This window comes from Mirounga angustirostris, unplaced genomic scaffold, assembly GCF_029215605.1.
Source record: "Mirounga angustirostris isolate CCGP_5_RB_7025 unplaced genomic scaffold, mMirAng1.0.hap1 SCAF_7, whole genome shotgun sequence".
Taxonomy (NCBI): domain Eukaryota; kingdom Metazoa; phylum Chordata; class Mammalia; order Carnivora; family Phocidae; genus Mirounga; species Mirounga angustirostris.
In genome coordinates, this window is record NW_026991715.1 from 138,794,157 (window position 1) to 138,806,255 (window position 12,099).

At 33.7% G+C, this 12,099-nt stretch overlaps 1 protein-coding gene across 4 annotated transcripts in view; it reads left to right on the plus strand.

Moving 5' to 3' along the window:
- The window catches only part of CDH18 (cadherin 18), a 315,869-nt gene that overhangs the window by 196,878 nt on the left and 106,892 nt on the right, over window positions 1-12,099 (plus strand). For all 4 annotated transcript variants that reach the window (XM_045888209.1, XM_045888202.2, XM_064595613.1 and 1 more), the window contains one exon: window positions 3,199-3,366. In XM_045888209.1, coding sequence (XP_045744165.1) covers window positions 3,199-3,366 — 168 coding nt within the window. The remainder of the gene's footprint in view (window positions 1-3,198; window positions 3,367-12,099) is intronic.

Sequence of the window (12,099 nt, forward strand, 5' to 3'; positions counted from 1 at the left end):
GTAACTCTACTATAAAAGAAGGGATATAATGGCAATGGAATGAAATTACTGAAATTCATACTCTAAAACAAGGCTTGTGCTGATTTCTCTTCTCTGATTCTCTTAAATGAATAACATTCAAATTGTATAAATACATCTATCATTCACTTTGCGATAATTGATTTTACTGTTATATTTTTATATTTAGCAAATAACACTTAAATGATTTCATTGTAAACCTTTATCCTGGACAATAATCTCAAACTTCTACACACCAGAGCCAAGTACCATTTATAATGTATTATTTTTAGAGCATCTTTATTTTTTTTCAAATATTAGAAAATATATGTTTCTTTCATAAAATATTTTTATAAATTCCTCGCTTGTTCATTTCTGCACCAATTCAATTCCTTTTTATACAATTATCATATGTGATAAAACATTGCTCTTTTTAATAAGGATGCTTGAGGCTTTTTTGTATGCATGAATTAGTTGAATCATTTATTACCATATTATTATAATTTCTCTTGATAAGAATAATTTTCATTTTTATTTAGCTTCAGGAAAATTTTCCTGAACTCCCTCAATTAAAAATTCACAAATATTGAAAGTTGTAGGATCGATTTTCCTGGTTCCTGAGGCTCTCCTCTCAAAGTCATTACACATACAATCAATTTGGTAAAAAAAAAAATACTGCTTCAATGTTCTATGTTCAAACTGATTGACTAATCCTTTCTACTTCTAAAAGACTATTTTTAACTTGAATATGCAACCCTATTTACTCTCATTATATCAATATACTGTCTATAAAAATGTTTGTTAAACTCTGTAGTTGTCAGTTTTAAATTATAATTGGCATCGTCCTATGAATTGCACTACTAACTAATCAATTGTGTGTTTGGTTGAAGCCATTGGCGCCTTTCTCAAAAAGTGACATGATCTCTGGGGCACCTGGGTGACTCAGTAGGTTAAGCCTCTGACTTTGGCTCAGGTCCTGATCTCATGGTCCTAGGATCTCATGATCTCAGGGTTCTGGGATAGAGTCTTGTGTTGGGCTGTGCACTCAGCTGGGAGTCTCCTTGTCCCTCTCCCTCTGCCCCTCCCTGTACTTGTGCTTGCTCGCTCTCTCTCAAATAAATATTTTTTTTAAAAAGTGACATGATTCAAATATTTTTTAAGAAGTAAAAAAACGTGGGGCGCCTGGGTGGCTCAGCCGTTAAGCGTCTGCCTTCGGCTCAGATCATGATCCTGGAGTCCCAGGATCGAGTCCCACATCGGGCTCCCTGCTCGGCAGGAAGTCTGCTTCTCCCTCTCCCTCTCCGCCTGCTTGTGTTCCCTCTCTCGCTGTCTCTCTGTCAAATAAATAAATAAAGTCTTAAAAAAAAAAAAAAAGAAGTAAAAAAAACGTAGTTGTTAAATGTTGACCTATGTATCGAGTAGCAAATGTGTTTATATTATGTATTTATATGCATATATAAAATAAATGTAAATACATATATGCATATACTTATTCATAATATAGCTCATCTACATGAGGACTTTTTTTTATAACTCAGGTAATAGTCCCTGACCCTCTGGAAAATGTGTTTCAAAGTTTTTAAATTTAAGGTTCTACTGACAAAGCTATCTAATTTATATGTACCTATGTTTGATACAAATGGAGATATAACACATAACATTTTTTTATATCTTTATTGAATCCAAGTACTAGTTCATAAAAAAGTACCTTTAATGTGTCCTTTGGCACTATGAAATCAAGAATGTGATTTTTACCTGGTATTTTTGGAATCGATTTCATCACTTTGTTTTGCTTGGGTACTTAGATCTAGTTCTTATTGTGGTTGTTATATCCTTTTAAAAACAGTGACTTTCTTAATCTGATAAATGTTAAAATGACTCCTGCCTACAATTTTTGTTCAAGTACCCACAATTCTTCAATGTTTTCCATCATCAAACTTTGACAACCCTGTCAGGAAGCTATGTAAATTGTTCTGTAAAGAGGAAGATTAACCTCTCCTCAAATCATCTTATCTGACACTTGTGAGGAGCACAACTTGTGAAATATTTAGTAATCCAGCAGAGGAGCAAGCTTGGGCTGTGCAGCTGCCCTCCAAAGTACCCTAAGGAACACAAAGAAATGAGCTTCCTTGGGCGCCTGGGTGGCTCAGATGGTTAAGCGTCTGCCTTCGGCTCAGGTCATGATTCCAGGGTCCTGGGATCGAGTCCCGCATCGGGCTCCCTGCTCAGCGGGGAGTCTGCTTCTCCCTCTGCCTCTCTCTCTCTCTCTCTATCTCTCATGAATAAATAAATAAAATCTTAAAAAAAAAAAAAAAGAAATGAGCTTCCTCTTTTTTTTTTTAATTATGTTATGTTAATCACCATACATTACATCATCAGTTTTTGATGTAGTGTTCCATGATTCATTGTTTGCGTATAACATTAGGTGCTCCACTCAGTACGTGCCCTCTTTAATACCCATCACCAGGCTAACCCATCCCCCCCACCCGCCCTCCCCTCTAGAACCCTCAGTTTGTTTCTCAGAGACCATAGTCTCTTTTTAAAAAAATTTTTTATTGTTATGTTAATCACCATACATTACATCATTAGTTTTTGGTGTAGTGTTCCATGATTCATTGTTTGTGTATGACACCCAGTGCTCCATGCAGAATGTGCCCTCTTTAATACCCATCACCAGGATACCCACCCTCCCCCCCTCCCCTCAGAACCCTCAGTTTGTTTTTCAGAGTCCATCATCTCTCATGGTTAATGGGCTTCTTAATTGCCATGAATAGAATGTTTTGGGATTTGTGGTTTTAAACAAAGGATTCGAGGGTGCCTGGGTGGCTCAGTTGGTTAAGCAGCTGCCTTCAGCTCAGGTCATGATCCCAGGGTCCTGGGATCGAGTCCCGCATAGGGCTCCCTGCTCAGCGGAGAGCCTACTTCTCCCTCTCCCTCTGCCTGCCTCTCTGCCTACTTGTGCTCTCTCTCTCTATCTCTGTCAAATAAATAAATAAAATCTTTAAAAAAAAAAAAAGGATTCGATGACATGGTTTTAGTAACATTTTTAAGGCAGTGTTTGTCTCAGAAGACTGGCTTTCTCATGAAAGTATTTCATTTAAAAATGCACTTCTTAAAACAGAAAGAAAAAAGGTATATCTGTGCTATTTCTCAATTAATATATAATTCATACTGTTTTTTTTTTTTAAATATGTATTACAGGAGTTATTAGAACTGCCTTACATAATATGGACAGAGAAGCCAGAGAACACTATTCAGTGGTCATTCAAGCCAAAGACATGGCTGGACAAGTAGGTGGGCTTTCTGGATCGACAACGGTCAACATCACCCTGACTGATGTCAATGACAACCCCCCACGGTTTCCTCAGAGTATGTACTGGTTTCTTATGACTTACATTTATTACTCTTTATTTGCATAAAACAAAATGATATACTTAAGTATATGATGTCATGTTACTGTTAACTTAAATGGGAATATTTTGTGTTTGTGCTATATGGTTTCCTTTCTATACACAAGAGTAAAGAAATCACTCTACTTATTGTCTCCTGAACCTGGTAGATAATTGCCACCATGTTAAAAAATATGTGTTTCAATTGGCATTATAGTTAAATATTAAAAATGATATACTGGTACTAAGTACCACTAAGTATATCTTGCATTTGCTAAAGCAGTTATGTATTAATAAGGTATACAGGGAGATACCCAAAATACATTCTGATCCTGACATTCTACTCTTGCAAAAAAAAAAAAAAAATTGCATATGTGCTTTTGGTGACTGAAATTTAAAAAAACAAAATCATGTTAAGAATGGATGCTCTCCACACCCACCCACCCATCCACACACACGCGTGCACATACAAAACATCCCACAGCAAGGTGCAGCTAATACAATAAGGTCCGCTCTCAGTAGAATATGAACCTTGTAAATGGAGGGCACAAACTTTCAGGCAATTCAGGGTCAGAAGGTGTCAGTTCTGTTGAGTGTGAAGAAAAAATGGTGTTTATGACATCATCAGAATGGGAAAGAAATACATTTCAGTATTTCTAATGTGGCAGAAATTGTGGATGACATTTTATAGAATAATCTTTAATTATCATAAAAATCCTGTAGGGGTGCTATCCCTTATGTCCTTTCGACACATGATGTTTAAAAATTGCAATAAAGTAGACACCATGGTATGTCAATACAGGCTTTTCACAAGTTTGTGTAAAATACTTTCCCCCACTATATCTCTTAATATTTCTCTTGGTACACTCCAGGCCTAGCCACAATGGTATACTGCCTGTTCCCAAAATATAATAGTCTTACACATTCTTAATTCAACCCAGAATTTTCCATATTCACATTTCTCTGTTTAAAAGTCTTGTTATAAATTTCTCTGAAATTTGTTGCAGAATTAAAGAGTTAATAAATTCTTGTTTTCTGTTACATGGCACTTTCATGTTATATTTATTTCCATAGGTACATATGGCTTCTACTATTATAAGTCTCTTTAAGTAAGAATGATGCTTAAATTGTCTATGTAACCTTAAGTGTTCAGATCAGAGCCCAGCCCTTGATAAATGATTGCTAGATGAATGAGTGGATGAGTTGAATTTAAATACTCTTTCAAACTACCATTGTTAAAAGACATACAAGTCAAGTTCATAGTTAGGTAGCATCAGTTTAAAATATTGGTTCTAGAGATGGGGCATCTGGGTGGCACAGTTGGTTGAGCATCAACTCTTTGGTCATTAGATTGAGCCCCGCATTGGGCTCTGCTCTGCGTGGACTCTGCTTTAGACTCTCTCTCCCTTTGTCCCTCCCCCCACTCTCTTTCTCTAAAATAAATAAGCAAATCTTTAAAATATATATAATGGTTCTAGAGATAGATTATGTGACCTGATTCATTCATGTGGCCTTTGTTCTATGAAGAAAGTAGGTTTATTATAAATCATAGATAAGTTCACATTACATTAAACCACAAAATTCAATTTTATAACTTTACAAATTACAGTGCATTTGTGTATTTATTTCATCACTCAGTTCACACAATGTGCACATACACATATACCACTCTATTAATGCTATTCTTTTGTAGTATAAAGACACTAAAGTTCAAAGATTTTTTTTAATGAGCAATAATGCTAACATCAATTGAACATAAACTGTATTACAGTTTACAAAGGCAACTTGTCTACCTTATTTTCAAGTAGATACTATCGCTGCTATTTGAAAGATATAGATTAATATTACACCTCTTAATAGAATGAAATTTAAGGGGTACACTACAAAGATTCAATAATGCTTGATCAGGATGCAAATAGCATCTCTCACTCTCTCCCTCCTTTTCTCCATAAACTAATTTTTAAATTTATGAGTCCATTAAAGTTGATTTTAAAAATCAACAGAAAACTGTACTTGTGATAAATATGGAGAAATTATTCCTAATTTTATTCTTTTGATTAATAACAGGGTTATTGTTGAAACATCAGGTTATGGTGAAAACTGTTATCTTACCTGATGGGGAAACAGAATAAATGTACACTCTCTGAGTGAACTCAATGTATCTAGGAAGGTCTACCTTTCTTCCGTCAGGAGCAGTCTATGCAGAATGACAGGCAGATGTCAACCCTGCCACATTGTGAGACGCACTTAGAGTTTTGAAGCAGAGTCAGTACGCACCCAGAACCTTACACTCTGACTTGTTTAAGAGATACTTTAATCTGTACTCATATTGCATTAAACACAATGCTGCTTTCAGAATAATTAGTGTCATCTTGACAAGAGTGGCTTGTAGTAAATTATTTTTAATTTACCTCTAAGCATCATAATTCATCAAATGGCTACATATATAATGGGAAACTATAAATGCTTGGCGAGAAAAGAGATATATTATGAGGATTTATGTTCATGAAGCACCATGAAATGCACAAATCTTTATAGAATTCAACTTATGTAAAGATTATATCCAGTCATCAAATGGATCCAGTAGTTTGTTTCTCTTAAGATGTGACTTTTTTACAGGTCTCCTTCTGACTTCTTTCTCATTTCACCTGTCTCAGAGAGCCATTGTTTTTATATCACTACTATGATCAACTCTAGCATAAACATCTGCACACAAAACTTTGCAAAAATATTCCTTCAAAGCATTTTTCCCCTTTTTCTTTTGTCTGTAACCTACCATGCCCCGAGGAAGTGAATCAGTTTGTTATATCTTGTACTTTCATGTTATCACTGTATTTTTTAATTTGAAATAAATTGACTCTGAACAAGTGTTTGAAAACTAGGGAATGAACTAGACTGATAATTTCCTTTATGAAGACTTTACACTAGGTAGTTGCAAACCCAGTGACCTAGGGTGAAAGGCAAATAAAGATCCAGGCTGAAGTAGGCTGCCTGTCACTGTCAGGGAGACAGAGGGCAGAATAGAGACCGGTTGGTACATGCCTAAGAATAGGATGGCCACTGCTCAGTTCTACATATTGCATACATGTGGCCAGGAAAATGTTAAGAAAGGGAGACCCTTGCAAGATTCAGAGCGAAAGAACAAATCAGCCCTTCTATATTGAGTATTTACTCAAAGGACATAATTGATGCCCAATTCTCCTTCACAGAAAAATCTTGGGGTGTAAAATTCCCCCATATTATTCCTTCTCTTGAAAGGAATGTATTCCACTTCTTAAGATTCTTGCAATGCCCTTTTCTGGTTTTCACTATGTTACAGTAATATTGCAGTTATCGCTTAATTTATTCTTAGGTAGGTAAAAAGTCACTGACCTCCATTATTCTGTGTAAATAACACGCACATAAAAATCACTAACTTACATGAAAATTCACAAAGCGGACTTTCTGTACTCTAAATGAAAGGATCTGTATTTTTACAATTGCCTTTGAGTAAGTAAGAATGAATAACCTATTCATAGTTGATATAATGCTGTGGAATATTTGGAGGATCAAGGCCTAAAAGTTCAATAGATGGCACTACTTTCTATAATACTAAGAGTTACAGATGTTTTACCTGCATTGAGTAAATCTTAATGTTGGTGAAAAATAAAACACAACTGATGAATATATTGATGTTGTTATGATTTCGTTGATAGCAAAATATATTAGAGGAAAGAACATTATTTTCACTTTATTATTTACATTTTCATGAAAAGAAATCTAAATGGCATTTAATATATTCAGCGTTAATATTTTATTTGAAACAGGAATTGAAAGAAACAAAACAAGAAAGCCTCTCCTTTGATCAATCAAAATGTGAAGTGTATGTTTTAATTACCAGCGAGTTGACATTTCTCTAGTGTACTTTAAAAATGACATCTAGTTCACTTTTTCTTTTTCTTCAAGTCTTTATTTAAATTCCAGTTAGTTAACATGCACTGTAATATTATTTTCAGGTGTAGAATTCAGTGAGTGCCTTACACACTATACCCAAGTGCCCTCCTTAATGCCCATCACCCATTTAGCTCAACCGCTGCCCACCTCTCCTCCAGCAACCCTCAGTTCTCTATATTTAAGAGTCTGTTCTATGGTTTGCCTTTCTCTTTTTTTTTTTCCCCTATGCTCATCTGTTTTGTTTCTCAAATTTCACATATGAGTGAAATCATATGGTATTTGTCTTTCTCTGACTTATTTTGCTTAACATAATACTCTGTACTTCCACCCACATCATTGCAAATGGCAAGATTTCCTTCTTTTTATGGCTGAGTAATATTCCATTGTGTGTGTGTGTGTGTGCGTGTGTGTTTACCACTTTATCCATTCATCAGTCCATCAGGTGATGGACATTTGGGCTCGTTCCATAATTTGGGGTGCATGTGTCCCTTCAAATCTGTATTTTTGTATCCTTTGTATAAATACCTAGTAGTATAATTGCTGGATCATAGAGTAGCTCTATTTTTAACTTTTTGAGGAACCTCCATACTGTTTTCCAAAGTGTTTGCACCAGTTTGCATTCCTACCAACAGTGTAAGAGCCTTCCCCTTTCTCTTCATCTTCGCCAATATGGGTTTTTCCAGCCAGTGTTATTTTTAGCCATTGTGACAGGTGGGAGATGATATCATTTTGGTCTGGTTACAGGTATGTATTTTGAAACTTGCTGAGGGTTTTTCTAAATGTCAGTATGTATTTCATTGAGATAGTGTCCTTATGTACTTTAGGAAAAGGTAAATTCTACAGCTTCATACTTAGTTTTCTACACATGTAAATTAGTTCAAGTTTATTCATTGTGCCATTCAACTTTCTATATCCATACAGAATTTTGTTTGTCGACTATTGAGAAATATATGTTAATGTATCCCACTGTATCACTGGATTGTTCAATTTATCCTTTTATTTTCTTTTGGTTTGGGTTTTTTTTTTTAGATATAGTTTGAAATCATGTTACTGGATGTACACAGATTTAAATCAAGATATAGTCCTCTTGGATTGAAAATATTTCATTGTGGAACATCTTTCTAATAATCATCTATAACTTTAAGTCCATTTTATCTGTAATATAACACACCAGACCTTTTTTTATTTTTGATTAATGGTTAGATGGTATAATGTTTTCCATCATTTTACTTTCAAAGTATATTATTTTTATTTTTTAAAAGTTTCATATGAGCAAAAAAAAAAGTTTCATATGAGCCACTAACCTAAGTTTCTGGTATTATTTTGTTTTACTTTAATATGATTTCACAGTATCTATTGCTTATTTTTATTTAATGTACGTACAATTAATTACTGATATATTTCTGTTCAAGTCTACCATCTTGCTATTTTTTTTTAAATTTTGCCCTTTTTCTTCTTTTTTACATTCTTTGAATTAGTAATATTCTTCACTGTCTTCATTTTCTCCTTCAGTAACAATTTATTTTACTGATTTTTTTCTTTAGTATTTGCTCTAGATATTATAATTTATTTTAGTTCATCTTAAATTATAATTTTATCATTTGAAACAAATGGAACAACTTCAAAACTGTTTAACTCCATTGCATTGATTTTTTTTTTTTTGCTATTTTGACATCTTATATATTAAACCCTACATAAAATTGTCATTATTTTTGTTGTGTTAAATAGTAAATGATAATTTTTAAGTCAACAATAATTTATCCTTTTTGGTGGTATTTCTTCTTCCCTGTATTGCTGTGTTTGTAAAGGAAATTCTAAATTTTCTTAAAATATCCCTTTCTGCTGTTCCTTTTAGTACTGGTCTACTGTCAATGAATTCTTTCCTTTTCTTTTTTTTTTTTAACTTATAATTTTGCTTGCTTTTTTTAGATGGCATTCCCACTAGGAGTAGAATTCTAATTTGGAGGATTTTTCTTATTTTAGTAATAAATTATACAACTTAATTGTCTGCTGACCACCCTCTTGTCTGTTGAAAATCAGTTATCAGTCTTATTATTGCTTCACTGTAGATTAGTTTATTCTACTTTAATGGATCTTTCTTATTTTAAATATTTTTATTTGAATTTGATATTCAAGAGTTTAACTATGGTGCCTCTAAGAGGTACTTACTTAAAAAAAAAAAAAATCTGCTTTTCAGTTATAAGGAATTTTTAAGCTATTTTTTGTTAGTGCTAGAAAGTTTTGGTCAGCATTTATTCAAATATTTCTTTTATTTTACTTTATCACTTCTACTGGTTGTGCAAAAGCATGCATGCTAGGTCTTTTAGCTGTGTACTATAAATCTATTATTCTTTTTTTGTGTGTTTACTTATTATTTTTATCTCTCTCTTTGTAACTTGCATATTTTATTGACCTACATTTTAGTACAATAATCTTTTCCACTGTGTTTATCCTCTAATAACTTGTCTATTAAAGCTATTATGTACACACTTCAGCATTGAAATATTTTTGTTGTATAATTTTCACGTGACTTATTAAATACACATTATTGGTATCTGCTAAAATTCTCTATTTTTCTCCCACATGTTCTTAAACATTAATCATGATCATTTCAAAACTCTTTTCTAATAATTCTAATATCAACATCATATCTAGGTATTTTTATTGTTTTTTTTTCCCTTTTGGTTTTGGTAATTTTCCAATTAGAAGCCTGCCTTGGAATTATTCATTGAAGATTATGTATAAACACTTACAGAAGTCCCTGCTTATGTCATCTTCCTCCAAAGAATTATTTTCTTGTAGATATATGGAATTTTATTTACCTAAATTAGTTAGATTTTCTTAGAACTGCTTTGTTTCATTTTCCCCTTATTCCTGGGATGTAGCCCTTATTCCTAAACACAAATTTTTCTCTAGTATCAATTGAAGCATTTACCAGTTCTGATTCCTAGTGTCTCCTGGCTTCTGAAATCTCTATTAGCTCTTTTGTCTTCCTGTTTTGCTTTGTCTTGGTTTCTTGGAGTCTCCACATACGCACATGTTGTATATGTACCTGCAATTATCACAGGAATATTGCTTCACATTCTGGGGACTATTTCTCTGATGTTTCTTCTTTCTATGCCTTTGTTCTTATTTGAGCTACGATGCCAGGGCTGAACCCCAACCTCTCTCTCCACAAACTAATTGTTGCTTGGATTCTTTCCCCTAGCACTGCATATTTAAAAAAATGCCCTGAATCATTGTCAATATAAAAACTCATATTGTTGGGGCACCTGGGTGGCTCAGTCAGTTAAGCATCTGCCTTCAGCTCAGGTCATGATCCCAGGGTCCTGGTATCGAGCCCTGAGTCTGGCTCCTGACTCAGCGGGAGCCTGCTTTTACCTCCCAACCCCCACTCATGCTCTCTCTCCTCTCTCACGTTCTCAAATAAATAAATAAATAAATAAATAAATAAATAAATAAAATCTTTTAAAAAACATATTGTTCTTACTTTCTCTCAAGGATTGTATCTCAGGGCACCTGGGTGGCTCAGTTGGTAAGCATCTGCCTTTGGCTCAGGTCATGATCCTAGGGCTTGGGATCGAGCGAGCCCTCAAGAGCCCTGGGTCTGGCTCCCTGCTTAGCAAGGAGCCTGCTTCTCCCTCTCCCTCTGCGTGCTGCTCCACCTGCTTGTTCTCTCTCTCTGGGTCAAATAAATAAATAAAATCTTAAAAAAAAAAAAAAAAAAAGGATCATATCTCATCCAGGCTTTTTACATTGAATACTCTCCAGTGACTTGAAATAGTCATTGTATGTTACTGTGCAGCTTCTGTAGCTATACTCCAGACACGATCACTTCACCATCTTCATTGGAATGACCAGCCCACTGAAGTTTAAATGGAAAGAACATGGATAATACATGAATAGTATGTCAACTTGATATCTAATATGGTTAGATTGAAAGTATAAATTCAAAAGAAAGCTGGAATTCTCAAATTAGCTGTAAAACCTAAAAGTTATTGGTCTATTGTAAATATTTTTTCATTCTGCTTTGTAGAGTCAAAGTGTGTTTATTTAATGTTATGGGATTTAGTATATAAAATAAGAATAATTAAAAGTTATTATATGTTTATTCCATTAAACAGGGTACAGATACCTTTAGGGCATATTCTTTCATACAAGGTAATAGCTATAAATAAATAAGGCTGTGGCATTCTATTAATTTTAAAATTGAGTATTTTGAAATAATTTACGATAGTCTATTTAGTAACTTACCAGTTATAAAATGTCAATCATTTTATGATTTGTTTTTAATCTATTTGGCTGTATGCTATGGCAGAGTTGTAAGATTGATTCCTTTTCTTTTGCTCACCTATTTTGTATAGATATGTATGCGTATGGTAATAAGCATATATTTCTTAGAAATTATATGATTGTTACTAACTAGTCTTTACAAATCGTTTTTTTAATTCTTCACAGAATGCTGAAAAAAGTAGGAATGATCTTCAATTAGAATTTATAAGTTTACAGTTTCTCGGATTTTATGGCATGTTTATGAATAAAAGTGAGAGAATGCTAAAAAAAAGTGGCCCCCTTTACTAGGACTTTGAAAAAAATTTCTTAAAGGATAATCAGCTTTGTAGTAATGCATGTTGACATATGGTAACAGCAAATGTGTTAGGGTAGGCAAATTTTTTATTTATTTATTTATTTATTTTTTTAGGTTAAGCAATTTTAAATGTACTATTCCATAGTACAGTGGAATTTTAATATAGGACAATTGTCCTTTTAATGTGTGACA